We start from the raw sequence: 18,920 nt of genomic DNA, 5'->3' as shown, positions 1-18,920 counted from the left end.
TACTTTTCATTTCAGACATATTTCATATCATTAAGACTTTGGTTAAAGCACTTAAATATCTTTCAGTCTCTAAAATGTCCAAATTTTCCAAAAGTTTCTTAATAATATAGGAATGTGGTTAAAATACTGTTTTAACATTCTTATCTAGTAGTATCACTTATGTCATTTCTGGGTCAGTTTTAATTGACTGATTTTTCTCCTTATATGGGCTACATTTTCCTGCCTTTTTGTATCCCTGATAATTTTTATATAGCTTTGAGATATAACTGACATATAAAAATAAATTCAAGGTGTATAATGTGATGATTTGATACATGTATACATTACAAAATGATTATCACAGTAAGTTTAGTTAACAAATCCATCACCTCACATAATAATATTTTTGTGCGGTGAGAACATTTAAGATCTATCCTCAGGGCGCCTGGGTGGCTCAGTCATTAAGCATCTGCCTTCGGCTCAGGTCATGATCCCAGGGTCCTGGGATGGAGTCTGGCTTCGGGCTCCTTGCTTAGCGGGAGGCCTGCTTCTCCCTCTCCTGCTTCCCCTGCTTGTGTTCCCTCTCTCGCTGTATCTCTCTCTGTCAAATAAATAAAAATAAAATCTTTAAAAAAAAAAAAAAGATCTACTCTCTCTTAGCAACTTTTAAGGGTACAATAAAATGTATTGTTATCTACAGTCACTATACTGTACGTTAAATCCCCATAACTTATTCACCTTATAACTGGAAGTTAGTACACTCTGTCAACATCTCCCAAATCTCCAACCTTGAGGCCTGGGTAACTCCCAATCTACTCTATTTCAATGAGTTTAGCTTTTTTAGATTTAACATATAAGTGAGATCATAGTGTTTTCTCTTTCTCTGACTCATGTCACTTAAGATAATGTCTTCAAGGTTCACCCAAGTTATCACAAATACCAAGATTTCCTTTTCTATGGCTGAATAATACACATACACACACACACATACACACTCCACACACCAACCCACATTTTCTTTATTCATTCATCTGCTGATGAACACTTAGGTTGTTTCCATGTCTTGGCTATTATAAACAATGCCACACTGAACATGAGAGTGCAGATCCTTTCAAGACAATGATTTTATTTCCTTCAGATATACATCCAAAAGAGGGATTGCTGGATCATATGGTAGTTTTATTTTTTTATTTTTTTACTTTTTTCTATATTTTTCTATAGTGGCTGCACCGATTTATATTCCCACCAACATTGTACAAAGTTTACCTTTTCTCCACGTCCATCGCTTCTCGGCCTTTTGGCTAAGATCAAGTGTAGTACCTTTTCTCCACGTCCTCACCAGCACTTCCTATTTCTTGCCTTCTTGATAATAGCCATTCTAACAAGTGTGAGGTAATATCTGATTGTGGTTTTGATTTGCATTTCCCTAATGATTTGCATTTCCCTGATGATTAGTGGTTTTGATTTGCATTTCCCTGATGAAAAGTTGAGAAACTTTGCACGTACCTATGAGTCATCTGTATGTATTCTTCAGAAAAAAAATGTCTATTCGGGTCTTTTCCCATTTGTTAATCATGTTTTTTGTTTTATTTTTTTGCTATTGAGTTATATGAGTTCCCTACACATTTTCTACATTAATCCCTTACTGGTTATATGGTTTGCAAATATTTTCTCTTATTCTATAGGTTGCTTTTCATTTTGTCAATTGTTTCTTTTGCTGTTTGACACAGTCCTCCTTGTTTATTTTTGGTTTTGGTGCTTGCACTATGAGTGTCATATTCAGAAAATCACTGCAAACACCAATGTCAAGGAGCTTTTCCCTGTTCTAGAAGTTTTACAGCTTCAGGTCTTACATTTACATTTAAGTTTTTATTCCACTTTGAGTTAATTTTTGTAAGTGATGTACATGAGGGATCCAATTTCATTCTTTTGCATTTGAACACCCAATTTTCCAAACATTATTTCTTGAAGACACACATGCCTGATAATTTCTGATTGGATGTAGAACACTGTAAAGTTTATCTTGCTGAATGCTTGATATGTTTGTATTCATAAAGATACTCTTGAGTTTATGGTTCCTTGTAAATAGTATAATCTTTTCATGTCTTGCTTTTAAGCTTTATTGGCAGGATCAGAGCAACACAGTCTATGTTTAATTTTTCCCCCCACTGTTGTGCACATTCTTAATCCTCTAACCAATGCCCTGGGAATTATGAGGTTTTGGGAACAAGGTCTATCATCTGCCCTCTATAAGCTCTGTGGACCATTCTGTCTAATCCTTTTGGGTCATTTTTCCCTTGGCCTCTCAGTTATTCTCCTCATACACACATGACTGTCAGCATTCACCTCTGCAGATCACCGTACATAATTTTACTGCCTCTTATCCAGTATCTTTAGAGCTGCAGTGTCTGGTGCTTTAAGTTATTTGTATATGAAGGTCCTTGGTACTCCAACTGGGCTGGTAGTTCCCATTAATTTCTAAAAACTAGAGGGTTTGTTTGCTTGCTTTGTTTAAAAAATACTGTCATTTGTGTGTCCCATTCCACTTCCTCTGTATTTATAGCTTTAGTATCACATATGGTACCAAAGTGCCAACTGTGATTCAGTGAATTACTCAAGATCAGAGGAAGGGGAGAAGGACAAAGAGAAACTCAACACACTCAGTACTTAAAAATCAGAAATTCAGAATTGATTTTCCCCTCAACTAGGAAGGTCACGTAGGCAACCCCACACATTGGAACAAGAACTTATTTCTGCCACATGAGTCATTAACATTTAACTTGAGTAGATTATTATAAATGCTATTCTGAAAAACAAAGTGCCAATATATTACACAAAAATTAAAATAAGAAAAGGAAAGCATAACATCAAAAATGATGTTTTCACATAATACCTTCTGTTGCCATGCCCCAACTTCCCATCTTCTGCCTCACCCCAAGAGTAAACTTCTCCTTCTGAAGAGAGGGCAAGACAGTGTTTTCCTCCTGAGTTCACAGCTACTTTTTTAATAAACACATGCTGAATAGATTCAAGTAACGTTGGGGTAGATACCGACTCTGTCCCTCCAATTCCTAGTCTGCCACCTGCACCATACCCAGTGGCATAAAGCTAAGAAAAGAAAAATATAAATATCAGGTTTTTAATCCAAATTTATCCCTATATTTTAGTAATTAACAAGCTCAATCAGTGTCATAGACATTTTTATCACAGAGAAATGAAATTAAAAATTAAAAACCACAAGAATATTTAACATTTTTTGTGCTTTATCAAAACTCTAAAAATGAAAGAAATAGTTATGACTATTAGAAATCCCAAATTCACAAAAATGTATTTTGAAAAGAAGATCCTAACCCTGGAACAAATCCCTGATAATAACACTCACAGAAAATCTTAAATATATTTAATATTTCAGCAAAACAGCATTAAATCACACAGTAGAATACATTATTTTTCTTTCACCCTCAGTGGGTAATTATTTGAGGACACAAGGTTTATCATTAATTTTTTTAAAATCAGACTGCCTTTTTCAAATGCATATCAAACATCCCTCCTATAAAAACTTTAATGTTGTTTCATACTGTTTCAAATGCATGCTGCACTGACACAAGAGTAAGGAAACCTCAAGGACTAAAACAGGGAAAGAAATCAAGAACTCTGGTTAATAGATGAGCCCAGCCAATGTCCCCTTGTAGGTTTTGAGAATCTTCAGCACACTGGATGTCAGGGGAAAAGTGCCAAAGCCTAAAAGGAGACTATAGAAAGGTGAGGCTCCAGTGGGCCAACAGCAAACAAGAACTAAGAGAACAACAAAGCAAGTTGCTTTTCTCAATCTTAGCACTGAATTAGACAGGGGAAAATCTCTCCTAAGAATTTATAATGACAAAAGCTGGTCATTAGGTTGGTTTTCAGCCTGAATTTATGTTACATTTGGTCTAAATTCCTTAGATAAAGAATTTAATTTATTATGTCTTAGACTGGTAGTACATTAGGGGTTATAAATTCTCTTTTGATGAGTAATTTTAAACTGAGCCTTAAAGAATTTCTAAATAAAATATTCTAAGGAAAATGGTCAGCTCATAGTTGAAAGAAGACACCATGTGGGAGTCAGCAAAAACAATAGTCTAATACTACATTTAAAGAAATGAAAACTAGAAGGTATCCCCAAGGAATAAGAAAGTACAAAATTACCCAAAGCAGGACTTCCAGGAATTAAAAAGACAATAACTGAAATAAAAAACCCAGATATATTTAACAGCAGATCATAAACAGGTGATGAAGAGATTACAGAACTAGAAGATGGGTCTGAAGATATTCTCTAGCATATAGCGCAGAAACAGAAAGAAAAGAAGAAACATGAAAGAAGGTGTTAGAGATATAAAAGACAGACTCTCTCACTGAAACATCAATCAGAACTCATAGTTTCAGGTAGAGATCACATAGTGAATATAAGAGAAGCAACACTGGGAGGTAAAAAAGTCTAGGAATTTACCAGAGTTACTGAAAAATCACTTCTCAAGAGTCAGAAAGCCCCCCTCTTCCATCCCTTATCACCTGGCAAAAACGAAGTAAAACAAAAAAGGTGGAAAAAAATAAAAATAAAAATATATCATAGCAAAATTATAGATCACTGAAGAAAGATATTAAAAACAGCAACATTATCTTCATTTGGGTAAAAATCAGTCTGACTGTTGACATCTCATTAGCAACAATGAAGGCCAAAAACCAGAAAAATTAAGCTTTTAACAGGCTGACTGAAAGTAAGTCAAGTGAAAATTTTATACTCTAGAACAGGGGTTGGCAAATTATGGCCCATGAGCCAAATCAGGCCTTACTGTCTACTTTCATAAATAAAGTTTTATAGGAACACAGCCACATACATTCATTTACATACTGTTCATAGCCTGCTTTCATAGTTTCAACAGAGACCATATGACCCATGTAGCCAAAAATACTACCATGACCTTTCCAGAAAATGTCTGCAATCCTTACTTTAGAAAAAGAACAAAATACATATTCAAGTAAAGAAAAACAATGTGAGGATTAACCAACAAGAGAATCTCACTAAAAATTGAAAATACATGCTTAAAGTAGAAGAAAAATGATTAAAAGATGTAAGGTCTGAGACATAAGAAACAATGAGACAAAGATTTGTACAACATTGGGTAAATGTGGGAAAAAAAATACTTGGGTCTATATAGAACAACAACTAAAATAATAATACCTATCATTCCCTAAAGGGTTTGCACCAAAACACAGGATAACAAAAGATCAGTATTTGTATTATTTGGAAGGAGGATAGAAATACTAATTCACTTCAGATTTTACATATACACGTTAAAATAACCAGGAAACAACTAAAAGACAAAGAATTTTCCAGAGAAGAGAAGAAGGATATACTTCAACCCTTTTGAATGAGACCAGCACAATCTTGATACTCCTGGCAGGCAGCTTCTGATGTGTTTCCAAGGGTCCCTGATTTCCACCCTGTGTAATCCCTTCTCCCTGAACATGGGCTATACCTAGTGACTCAATTTTAATGGACAGACTATGGCATCAGGGATGGACTGTCACTTTTGGATTAGGTCACACAGACTGTGACTTGGTCTTGTTATCACGCTCTCTTGCCCCACCCCCCTTACTTGCTCTAATGAAGCCAGTGGCCAAGTGTGAGGTGGCAAAGAACTGAGGCAGCCTCGACCAACAGCTCATGCCAAATCCTCAGTACAGCCTTGAGGCAACTGCAGCCTGCTGAGAGATCCTGGGAGGGAGGACCGAGCTAAACCACATCCAGAGTCCTGACTCAGAGAAACTACAAGATAATAAATGTGTATTTAAATTAATTGTTGTAAGTTAAACACATAATAGAGTATCAGAACCAGACAAGAAGTGTTTAAGACAGGAACATTGTAATGACCGAATTCATGATCTTGGAGCTCCCAAAAAATCCCAAAATATTCACAAATCCCAAAAAAGTTAAACCTATCTTGACCAAGTTGGGTTTCCCCAAAGAATGGAAGAGGGTTTAATATAAGAAAACCAATTTATGTGGCGCCTGGGTGGCTCAACTGTTAACCATCTACCTTCAGCTCAGGTCATGATCCCAGGATGCTGGGATTGAGCCCCGCATCAGGTTCCCTGCTCAGCAGGAAGCCTGCTTCTCCCTCTCCCTCTCCCCCTGCTTGTGTTCCCTCTCTCGCTGTGTCTCTATCAAATAAATAAATAAATAAATAAATAAAATCTTAAAAAAAAAAAAAAGAAAACCAATTAATTCAATTCACTGTATTAATCCACTAAAAGAGAAAACAAATATAAACAGTTTTTTAAATGCAGAAGGAAAAAGAAATGTTCTCAATCTCATCAAGATCATCTACCAAAACCTCACAGTAAGTGGGTGGAATTATTCAGTGTTTGCTTTACTGCCTGGATTAAGACAAGAACAAGCCCACGACCACCAACCCTGCTCAATATTATACCATAACTCCTATCCAGAGCAATGAACTTCCTTTCCTCCACACCAAAGGAAAAAAATAAAAGAGAAGTGAACTGAGAAGGAACAAAATCCATTTATAGATGACTTTAAAGAAGATACAAGAAATACACAAAGGAAAGAAAAGAGTAGAATAAAGTCACCAGACATAAAGCCAATATATAAATATCAACCATTTCATCATACTAAAAGCAATTAATTTTTTTAAAAGAGCATTATAATAGCAAACAAAAAATGAATACTCTAAGGTATTACTGATATGCAAATAGTACACTTTTTTATGTAGCCTGTATTTCAAAAACTATAAAGTTATAAAACACATTTAGAAAACACACACAGAAATATTTAGAATAATAACCACTTCTAGCATAACATAAGTACTATTAACCTTGAGATAATGTTTCAATATAGAATTCTTACACATACTGTGGACCCAACAATGCACTCTAGCCATAGCTGTCTCTTAGTTTTAATGTCAGTATGACACAGAAAATGTACCCTTACCTTTCCATCAGCTGTCACTGCAAAGAGAGTCTGTTCTCCTCCAATTAACTGCACAGGTCTGAGAGTTGCAAGGGCTTCACATGGAGTGGGAACTTTAACTTTTGCACCTTCAATGCCCCCAAGCTGTCCCCTATGATTATGCCCCCATCCATAAATTGTTCCACTGCCACCAGCAGAAAGAGTCCAGTCATCTGGTCGCCTACAACAAACATTAAGTGAACAACTGACATGGGAAAGAACTGCACATAAAACATCTTTCTCCAGTACATATTATTCTTGGTTCTGATATAATAACCTGTTCATCCACTGCACAAGTTGTTCATCTTGCTCTCTTTTAAAAATGTCGTGGCTCTCATGGAGAACATCCATGTGTTCGCTGTCTGCCATTAACTCACGAATTTTCTTAGCCACCTAGACAATATTATTATGAGATTATCAAACACTCATCTCTCAAAAATAAAACAAATAATATTAAGAACACAGAAGTAATCCCCATCCAACAATCTGAGAGAATATCAACATCAAAATTGTGATTTTATAGTTAATAAGCAAAACCAATACGAATATATCAAGTCTAAGATATCTGAAAATACCTCTTATATCTTTATAATGCCATTATATCTTTAATTAACTAAAAATAAACTTTAACTGAAATTCACAGTGACTGTTTAATCATTTTCACCTGTGTGCTTTTTTCTTTATGGTACTCCTTTGTAAGAGAATATTGCTGTGTCTCATAAATATTGGCATCTTTTTATACCACAGCTGAAAAAGGAAAATGTTTTTACATTCCAGAAGTGATTTCAAAATAACGTGCAATACCTCATCAAGAAAAAGACGTGGCAATGGTGTTCTTTTGTCCAGGGCCACAGCAACACGGGAGGCCATGCAGTACCTTCGGAACCAAGCCCACTTATGTGTCTCAGCACAGCAAGGGAGAGTGTCTAGTTCCAGGTCACAAGCAAGAGCTACCAGTACCTGAAGCAACCAAAAATTAGTAACACAAGGAAGCTAAAAAATGTAGCTAACACTCTTATTTAACCAATACTGCATACTAAACACAGACATCATTATAGGATTTCTGTGAATCCTCATTCAGGAGCTCCTTATTCCAGGCTGACTGCTATGTACCAACCAAATATTTCACCATCACCAGTGACATGGATTATTCCTACCCAGCCCCTAGTGATGCACCTGACACACAGGAGCTCAGATCTGACAACTGCTACAATACTTGCTGCCTAAGTCAAGCATCTCAAAGTATACTAATACTTGGTTAAAGTATTAAGGGCTTAGGTTGTAACCATAGTCATTTCTGGACATTTTTCATACCCAACTTCAGCAATACCTACACCTGTTCTCAAGGAGGCCTACAATGCAATGCACTACACATGACCACTCTCAGTGTCTCTCCTTATCACTTTAAAACAAGTCAAGCATTACCTTAAAGAACGGGCTGTGGAGCAGCTGCTTGCCACCTCTTACAATAGGATCTTCATATTCAAACTGCCTTTGCAAAGCTTCTGGAAGGCCTTTTACCAAAGCAGCAAGGGCACTACCTGTAAAACTCTAAGAAAACAACAAAATTATATGCTAGTAATCCAAAATGTAGGGGAGATAATAAGCATTTTGTTTCTATGTGTCCAATATTTTGTTATGTTGGTACTATTTTCCCTAAAAAAATGTGTATTGATATTTTTGAAATAGGTTTGATGAACACTAAAATTAAAAACAAGAGCTTGAAAATTCACCTCAGAATGCTTGGTCTTGATTTCAGTATAGCCACTTACAGGGACCCAATCCCCTTCTGGCCTATAAAGCCCCATCTCCTAAGATGGTTAAGATCAAGCATCCTTTCAACAGTAACTACCTCATACAGCAAAAACAAGGGGATGCTGTGAGCCAGACTTTTTGCAAAGTCTAACAGACACAATCCTATGCTCACAGCCATTGACACATCTGTTTCTAAAAATCACGAGCCAATCTGCACTGAGTATATGGCAACATAAAGGAGTCTAGAAGGGACAAAGGTGACCTTATTCCTATGTAGAATTTTTCAACTCTTCTCAGTGACTTAGAAGTTTAGACTATTTAAACAATATTTTATTCCCAAAGGCCAAATATCTAGAAACTTTAATTTAACGCTCCATACCAAAGCTCTTGCTTCCCCATCATTATCTCCAAGTAGCCTGTTTATGTTGATTGACTGTCCAAATTCAGTTGTAAGCAGCTTCCTCAGTCTTTGGAGGGCCCACATTCTGTGACTGGCAGCTAAAATGAGTATACAGAAAATATCAGAAGCTTGACCATTTTTCCCATCAAGTACAACAGACGTGTTAATAAAGGTGCTATTTACCTAAGGCACTCAGCTGTGCACAGGCTGCCAGTGATGCCGCAAGACGAGGGACAATGCTTCTGTTTGAAGTGAGATTGAGTCGGAAGTCTAACAGACATGTCACCAAGTCCATGGATGGACAGGAGAGGACGCAGCGATCAGAAAGGAGGTCTTTAGGGCCTGGGAAATGAGCACTGTAAATGTCCCTGTGTTGAAAAGGATGAGGGCTATCCCACAAGGAGACCTACACAAATCTGACCCAGTGGGCCTTGTCTACCCAGATGCTGTGGTTAGAGGGATGCCCATGGTACTGCCACTGTCTGTGTCACATAACTACACTCTGTACATTAACATTTTATCTGAAAATCAAACAGATTAAGAAGTGCAAGCAGTGGAGTGCCTGGTGGCTCAGTCAGTTAACTGTCTGCCTTCAGCTCAGGTCATGATCCCAAGCCGGGGATCGAGCCCCGTGTTGGGCTCTCTGCTCAGCAGGGAGTCTGCTTGTACCTCTCCCTCTGCCCCTAGCCCCCACTTTTGCTCTCTTTCTCTCTCAACTAAACAAATAAAATCAAAAAAGAAGGAAGAAGGAAGGAGAAGAAGTGGTAGTAGTAGTAGTAGCAGCAGCAGTGGTGGTGGTGGTGGTGCTGCAACAGCAATAACTCCTTCCCCATTAGGTGATGGACTGCTAACACCCTAACAACTGGACAACTGAGGTGGCTCTTTGGAGTTCTGATCATCACTGCAGTGGGACCTTGGGCAGGACAGGCTCCCAACACATTAGGAGAAGGCAGACTACAAAGTACTAAATGAAAATGGTTTGTGTGTCCACCTTGCTTGAGTCATTAGGACCTGGATGCTGCCAGGCCCCCCACTTACCTGCAGCTGGCATGATGGGATAGACTGTGAAGCGCCAGCCCCACCCATTCACAGACCCATCACTGATGAACTTCCACTTCAACTCATCCCCTGGGATGCGCAGCTCACTGGACCAGTCAGACCATTCTCGGCCTAGCAGAGAAAAGTATGCCCTGGGGTTGGGTTCTCTCTATCACATGATCAACACAAACTTCCTCAGATACAAAGCAAAATCATCTACATTATATCTGAAGAACAGCTGGCTCCTCCAACCCAAGTTCTCCCAAATTTGAGTTCACACTACTCCTAGTGAATAACATTTAATACATACTGTCTTTCCATACACACTATACCAACTACTAGGGAAACTGAGGACAAGTAGGCAATGCCCTGATGTAAACACTCATATATAACTACAACACAGTGTGAGAGGACAGCACAGTCAGCCAGCACACACATAAGGTCAAGGGCTTACAGGGAGGTTTCCAGGGGAAGGTCTTATATGATGGCAGTTACCCAGGAAACAGGATAAAAAGCTCCAGCTTTCCCTGCAGAGGGTGCAATTTTACAAAAACCTGAGCCCAGCCCTCACTGAATCAATGATCAACTCAGTCCCTTTAGGAGCTTCCTCAAACATCAACCTTTGCCTTGCATAAGCCTGGTATTCCCACATGTCTTACAGCACCATCTCTATCTGGGTGAAACTGGGCTTCCCAAACTGCCTGTGTCCCAAGGACCCAACAGGCACCCTGTAATCTCCCCCATCACTGGTGAGGTGCACAAACCACTCACCTAATTATCTTATTGAACATACTAGAAAGATGCAGATAAAACCTACTGTATTTTGCAGCAATATAGCTTATTGTCCCTTCCTTAAGTGTCACATAAGAATGAAGCAGTAAAAAAAAAAAAAGAATGAAGCAGTAGTGTTCTGATTAGTAAGTTAACAGTTCTGTTTTATGAAGGCAAGCAGACAGTATCCTGCTCAACCTTCCTTCACACCTGACCGCACGGAGACAATCCTGTTGACACCATCCATGACTGTGAGAGGGTCGTGGCGCCTCTCTGTAGAGCACTGCCGGTCAAACTCCACCCTCAGTCCTTCTGCTCCTGGAGGTCAAGTGAGCACAAAACACACAATGATTACTCCCAACTGACATACCGCAGACAAGGCCATAAGCCACAACACACCACACAGAAACGGTGAGACTAAAATGATGTTTAACAGCTAATGAAAAGCAGAAAGGCAGAAAGAACTGACCTCAAAGACAAGAGCCTAAGACTAACTGCCCCATTGCCCTCACCTTGTCTCCCACAGAAAACTTCAACTGTGAAGGAAAGGCCAAGAAGAAGCTTCCACTTAGCTAATTCATTTTGTGCTCTCACTTCTGGGCAAACTTTCATTGGCAGACCAAGCTTTATTATTCCTCCCACCCGGCGCACTCACACATTTAAAATGCCACTTGACAGGGCGCCTGGGTGGCTCAGTGGGTTAAAGCCTCTGCCTTTGGCTCAGGTCATGATCCCGGGGTCCTGGGATCGAGCCCCGCATCAGGCTCTCTGCTCAGCAGGGAGCCTGCTTCCCTTCCTCTCTCTGCCTGCCTCTCTGCCTACCTGTGATCTCTGTCTGTCAAATAAATAAATAAAATCTTTAAAAAATAAATAAATAAAATAAAATGCCACTTGAAATATTCATCAAACATTTAGCATTTGATTTATAGTCTTCTTTGGGACAAATTAGCTTACAAAAGAATTAATGAAAGGCAAGGCTTCCCTTCCTCTCTCTGCCTGCCTCTCTGCCTACCTGTGATCTCTGTCTGTCAAATAAATAAATAAAATCTTTAAAAAATAAATAAATAAAATAAAATGCCACTTGAAATATTCATCAAACATTTAGCATTTGATTTATAGTCTTCTTTGGGACAAATTAGCTTACAAAAGAATTAATGAAAGGCAAGACCTAGGTTATGGTGGAAAGAAGAGGTTAGCGAATCCTTCTTTGAAAGCAGCTACAAAAACACCTAGGTTATGGTGGAAAGAAGAGGTTAGCGAATCCTTCTTTGAAAGCAGCTACAAAAACACACAAAATTATAAAAGATGATGATACCAGGGCTCTGAAAATAAAGTAAAGGCAAACAACAAATTGAGAAGTGTTTATGAAAAAACTGCCAAACATGGGTAGGGACAGTGAGTGCCTATGGTGTTCTTGTCTGGGTATGTTTTTATTCAAGCTGGAAGATAGTTCTACCAGGATGAGACTCTGCCTCCAGCAGAAGCTGACTGGTATAGAGTAGGGAGGAGAAAATGTATGCCAAGGACATTGCCAATAAAAGGACCAACAAGAAAGCCTCCATCTCCACTGGCCTGAGAACAGTTTCACTAGATGTCAGATCTGAGAACTAGCCAGAAATTTAACAGGGAATCATAAAATAGAGAGTACAAAAGGGCTATTGAGGGCATCATGGAGGCCTAGAAAAACTGGGACGCGCACACGCGGGAAAATTGCCAAAACACTGAATTCTATGCCCTCCCTGCTTCCACCCGCACATAGACCCATCTGCAGAAGGGGAGACCAACAGGTTTGAGCATAAGCCAAGAAGATATAGAAGAAACCCTAGAAGTCAGTCTAGAAAACAGGAGAGTGAGGCCAGGACATAAGATGCTGCATTCTATGGGGGAAACAGATTTCTGAGAGAATTCCAGGCATGTTATAAAACAAGTACACAAAACAATCAAAATAACCATTATACATCTTTTAAAAAATGGAATCCAGATGACACAATATATTATCTAAAATGTCAACAAAAAATTTTGAGACACGCAAAAACACTGAAAAGTGTGAGCAATACTCAGGAATAAAATCCGTCAATAAAAGTGGACTCTGATGGGTCAAATACTAGCTTTAGCAGACAACAACTTTTAAGCAACTGAAATAACCATATTCAAAAATTTCAAAAAAAAAAATAAGAGACAACATAGGAAAACAAGATAACAATGATTTAACAAATACAGAATCTCAATAAAGAGAAAGAAACTATGAGGAAAGTACTAAAAGGAAATTTCTGAATTGGAAAGTGTAATAACCAAATGAAAAATTCAGTAGATGGGCAAAATGGCAGATTTAAAATGGAAAAAAATCAGTCAAATTGAAGACTGTATAATTTCTATTTGACTCTAACTGGGAAAATAAGAGAAAAAAGATTGAGGAAAAATAAGCAAAGTCTCAATCATCTTGGAGACAACATCAAGGAATATAAACATAGGCATAATGAGAATTTCCTCCCAATAAAGAGGGAAGAGGAAAAAAAGGGGACAGAAAAAGTAATTAAACACACATAGCCAAAACCCCCCAATTTGATGAAAAACATTAATCTACAGTTCCCAAAATTAATAAATCCCAAGTAGGATAAACAAAGAGATTCACAACCAGACACGTTATACTGAAACTGCTGAAAACCAAAGACAGAGAAAACCATGAAAACAGCAAGAGATTAAAAAAAAAAAAAAAAAAAAAAAAAAAAAAAAAAAAAAAAAAAAAAAAGACACACAACATCTAGGAGTACAAAATATCATTAATGGCTGACTTCTCCTAAGAAACAATGGAAAACAGAAACCAGTGAGATGACATGTTTAAAATAATACGGAGGGAAACTCCTATCAACTAAGAATTCTATATCTAGCAAAACTATCTTCAAAAAGTGAAGGCAAAATAAAAACATTCCCAGATAAACAGATACTGATATGATATCAAAAAGAAACATGAATCCATGGGAGAAATAAAGAACACTGGAAATGGGAAATAAGTGTTTTAAAAGACAGGTTTTTTTTTCCCTTTCCTTAGTATTTTTAAAAAACAAAAGATTACATAAAACAGCACTTAGGAAACTATAGTCCATCCCTCTGTTTTTACATAGCCTGTGAGCAAAAAATGGTTTGTATATTTTCAAATGGTTGGGGAAAAAATTCAAAATAGTATTTTGTGACATATGGAAGTTTGCCAATCCCTGGGATAATGCAATGATTATTATACCACATACATGCACATGTAACACATACGGTTACAAATCTGTTGCACAGCTTTGTAACATATAAATGTAATATATATGACAATAATAGCAAGAAGGAGGGAAGAGGAAATAGACCTGTGCTGGAGCAAAGTTGCTGTATTTTACCAGAATTAAGGTATTAGCATGAAGCAGATTATGATAAATTCAAACATATACTATAATCCCCAGAGCAAACACTAAAAAAAAAAGTGGCTAAAAATCAACAGAGGAATTAAAATGGTACATTAAAAAAATTTTAACACAAAAGAAAGCAGTAAAGGAAGAAGCAAAAAAGACACAAGGCATGGGAAAACACAGCAAAATGGCAGATGTAAATTCAACCAAAGCCATAATTACACTATACATGAATGGCTTAAGCATCTCCATCAAAAGGCAGAGACTGCTGAATTTTAAAAAAATGAAACAAAACAAAACAAAACAGAATCCAACTAAAAGGTGCATAACCAGGGACAAACCATGGCTCAAAGTAAAAAGATAGAGAAAGGTCTAGCATGCAAACAATAACCATAAGAGAAATGGAGTGGCTATACTAATATTATACAAATAGACACGTTGTTAATAGAGACAAAGAGGGACATTTCACATTGAAAAAAGAGTCGAAAATCAGGAATATATAACAATTACAAAGGTATGCATACCGAATAACAAAGCTCCAAAACAAATGAATGAAAAGCTGATAGAAATCAAAGAAGTAGGCAAATCCACAACTACAGCTAGAGATTTCAGTATCAAATCTCAACTGATAGAACAAGCGAACAGAAAATCAGGAACACTACAGAGTTCAACAGGACTACCAATGATCTTAACCTTAGAGACCATTGCAAAACATTCCCCCTAACGAAGGAAAAATGCACATTCCTATGTAGCAGACATGAAACATTCTCTAGGATAGATCACATTCTATAAAACAAGTCTCAACAATTTTAAAAGATCTGAAATCATTCAATTCAATGTATGACTGAATAACTGCAATCATAATTGTGTAACTAAAATGGAATTACATCAGAAATCACAAACAGAAAGAAATTTGGGAAATCCCCAAATACCTAACACTTCTAAATAACCCATGGTTCAAAGAGATCTCAAAAAAGAAACTAGAAAGTATTTTAGCTCAAACAAAAAAATGAAAACACAGCACTATCATAATTTATGTGATATAGCTAAAGCAGTGGTTAGAAGGAAATCTATCACTTCAAACTCTATTAGAAAAGAGACTCAATAAGCTATGCTTCCACCTTAAAAAAAAAAAAAAGCGCAAAACCATATTATATCTAAAGCAGAAGGAAGAAAATTATAAAGCTCAATAGTAGAAACCAATGAAATAGAAAACAAAAACTGAAGGAAAAACCAAATCAATGAAACCAGATGTTAGTTCTTTGAAAAGATCAACTTTTCAATAAACTTTTAACATGGCTAATGGTGGGGGAGGGGAAGAAATAAAGAAAATTCAAATGACCAAAAACCAGGAAAAAGAGAAGGGACATCACTACTGTGATATAATAAGATATATATTTGGTCTTTGTCCCTCATCCCTGGCACAGAGCTCCTAAAATCCTAGAAATTCCCCATTAGGAGTGTCTTTTGTCATTCATAAGGAACCTTTTGAGTCCACCTGAGTGTATGCTAATGAGCTAACTTAGGGTGGGGTCCCTAGATCACCTCAGAATGAGGTTGGTCACCAGGAAGACCAAATGTTTGGAAAGTTGGACTTTTAAAACCCACCAAGAGATCTCTGGGAAGGGGAGCAAGTGTGGAGGGGGTGTTGTAGACTAAGGTACATAAAAACTCCTGAATGGCAAGATCTGATGAGCCTCCATATGCTGAGAGAGTGGTACGCCCATTTCACAGGGGCAGAAGCTCCTGTACTCAGGCCTTATCCTGACCTCATCCTATGTACCTCTTCATCTGGCTATTCATCTGCACCGTTTATAATATCCCTTCTAATAAACTGGTAAACCTAAGTGTGAAGCAGAACAAAGGACACTTCATTTCAAATTAAGTTGGGAGGCCAGAAAGGGGAATTCTCATGCCCTACCACTCTTTATCAGTTGCAGAATCCCACAGGAAGAGAGGTTACCTTGCATTCTCAACAGGAAGCCTGTACATTACTATCCTAGTAGGAAGAAGGGTTTTTTCCTCTTCCAGCAAGAGCCCAGCCAATGAGACTATCACAACTCAACCAATGAAAAGCCACTACACTTTTTTTTTTTTTTTTTTAGTTTGAAGATAGTATTTTTTTATTAACATATAATGTACTATTAGCTCCAGGGGAACAGGTCTGTGAATTGCCAGGTTTACACACTTCACAGCACTCGCCATAGCACATACTTTCCCCAATGTCCATAACCCCACCACCCTCTCCCTACCCCCCTCCTCCCGGCAAGCCTCAGTTTGTTTTGTGAGATTAAGAGTCTATTATGGTTTGTCTCCCTCCTGACCCCATCTTGTTTCATTTATTGAAAAGCCACTGTACTTCAAACTCACAGTTTACTCCAATGGAATTTTTGTTTATAAGAGCCCCTTACAACTCTCCCCTTTCCTCTATAAAAGAGAATAATTCTCCTTTCTTCTGTGAACTTACCTATGGCTTTTGCTATGACTTGCTTGTCCCAAATGGCAATTCCTTTGCTATTCTCAAATAAAACCATTTGCTGGTAAAATAACAGGTTGTTTTACTTTTAAGGTCAACATAAGAAAATGTTTCTCTGAATTCTGTGAGCTGCTCTAGCAAATTAATCAAACCCAAGGACGGGGCCACAGAAACCTCTGATTTATACCAAATCAGTCAGAAGCATAGGTGATAATCCAGATTTGTGACTAACATCTGAAGCTGTGGGACTGAGCCCTTAACCTGTGGGATCTGACACTATTTCCATGTCAAGATTGAGTTAAATTTTAGGACATCCAGCTGGTGTCACAGAATTGCTTGATGTGTGGGAAACTCACTTTCCCACACATATGGTGTCAGAAGTGAAGGACTGCTATAGCAGCATATTGAAAGTAGAGGAGATACATAGGAATGTGTTATTTCATTAGAACCAACCATCCCTACAGAAATATAAAGGGTTTTGAGGGAAACTAAAAACAACTTTATACCAACACATTATACAATTTAGATGAAATGTACAAATTCCAAAAAAAGACACAGTTAACAAAATTGATTCAAAAAGGAACAGAATATCTAACAAGATTTACCTCCCCAAAAAAGAAAAGCTCAGGCCCAGATGGCTCCACTAGTGAATTCTATCAGCTATTTAAAGAACAATAATACCAATCCTACACAAACTTTTTCGGAGAACAGAGGAGGAGGGAAACACTTTGCAACCCAACCTATTAAGACCAGTATTGTCCTGATACCAAAACCAGACACAGCTATTACAAGAAAACAAAGCTATGTAATAAATAAATTTTAAAATACAAACTTAAAGCTATAAAGCAACACTATTCATGAAAATAGATGCAAAAATCCTTAACAAAATATTAGCAAACCAAATCCTTCGATATAGAATAAAGATTACACATTGTGAACAATTGTGATTTCTCCAGGAATGCAAAGTGAGTTTAATATCCAAAATCTGATTCCTACAATATGCTATATTGAGTAAACAACAAAACACACAAAAAGCTTTTGACAAAATCCAACACCCACTCATAAAATCTATACCCCAAACTAGGAACAGAAAGAAATTTCCTCAAGCTAATAAGGGCATCTATGAAAAATCTACAGTTAATGGACATAACACTGACAGACTAAACGTATTCACCTTATTGGAACAAGGAAAGGATTTCCACTCTCATCCTTAGTATGCAACTGATTCTAGACAGTCTCTGCTCTAGTGTAAGGAACAGATGATGTCTGTTAAATGTCACAGGGTGTTAACTGTTATGAAGAAGGAAGAGTGTGAAATGAGATTGGGGAAAGGCTGTTTCAGCATATGGTGGTTAAACCGGAAAGGATTCTCTAAACAAGAGAGATATGGCCGTAAGTAATTGCCTAGAGGAAGAATATTTCAGGCAGATGGCAGATACAAAGTGAGATAAAGAGTCTAAATCTGGAATATACTTCAGGACTGGTAAAGAAGATGATGTGGAGGGGCCTGGAGAGAGAGACAAAGGAGTGAGGAAGCAATACACTGAAGAGGTACCAGAGCTCATACAGTCATACAGACCATAATCAGAAGTTCAGTTCTTATTTTCAAGTTATAGTTATAGGGGCATATTGGTGGGTTTTAAGCAGAGGACCAGTAGGTTCTGACTGGTTCACAAGGTGGTTTTAAAAGAGTATCTCTGGATGTCCTGTAGGGAGATGATTCTGGGAGACACAGGAGGTTATGTGCTAGTATAGTATGTGGTGCTAGTATAATACACTGGGTGAGACCAGCTGGCTGGACCCAGAATGGCCAGGAGTTAGAGAGAAATGACTGAGTTAGTAATATATTTTAAAAGTAGAAATGACAGGTACTTCCAGGAAAGATGGCAAAGTAGGAGGACCCTAAACTGACTTCACCCCACAGATACAGTTAGATAACAAGATACAGTAGATGCAACTAGATAATACTCACATCAGAGCAAACAACCCAGAAAAGGACCCAAAGACTAGCTGAACAAATATCACAACTAAAATCTGTCAAGGGATTCACAAAATAAAAAGATGTAAAATCTGACACTATATACCTAAACCATTGGGGGAGAG

At 37.6% G+C, this 18,920-nt stretch overlaps 1 protein-coding gene across 1 annotated transcript in view; it reads right to left on the bottom strand.

Moving 5' to 3' along the window:
• LOC111161922 (E3 ubiquitin-protein ligase HERC2) overlaps positions 1–18,920 on the bottom strand; it is a 232,403-nt gene that overhangs the window by 26,166 nt on the left and 187,317 nt on the right. Inside the window, exons 71-79 of the mRNA XM_022525994.1 lie at positions 11,163–11,270; positions 10,182–10,313; positions 9,327–9,485; positions 9,123–9,241; positions 8,414–8,539; positions 7,793–7,948; positions 7,266–7,381; positions 6,971–7,169; positions 2,873–3,087 (exon numbers count right to left, since the gene is read on the bottom strand). Of these exons, the coding sequence (XP_022381702.1) occupies positions 2,873–3,087; positions 6,971–7,169; positions 7,266–7,381; positions 7,793–7,948; positions 8,414–8,539; positions 9,123–9,241; positions 9,327–9,485; positions 10,182–10,313; positions 11,163–11,270 (1,330 nt within the window). The remainder of the gene's footprint in view (positions 1–2,872; positions 3,088–6,970; positions 7,170–7,265; positions 7,382–7,792; positions 7,949–8,413; positions 8,540–9,122; positions 9,242–9,326; positions 9,486–10,181; positions 10,314–11,162; positions 11,271–18,920) is intronic.

The sequence above is a fragment of the Enhydra lutris genome, unplaced genomic scaffold (assembly GCF_002288905.1).
Source record: "Enhydra lutris kenyoni isolate GAN:26980312 unplaced genomic scaffold, ASM228890v2 scaffoldscaffold87, whole genome shotgun sequence".
NCBI lineage: Eukaryota > Metazoa > Chordata > Mammalia > Carnivora > Mustelidae > Enhydra > Enhydra lutris.
Note: the sequence above shows the minus strand (reverse complement) of the source record. Positions and strands in the feature narration are given on the sequence as shown.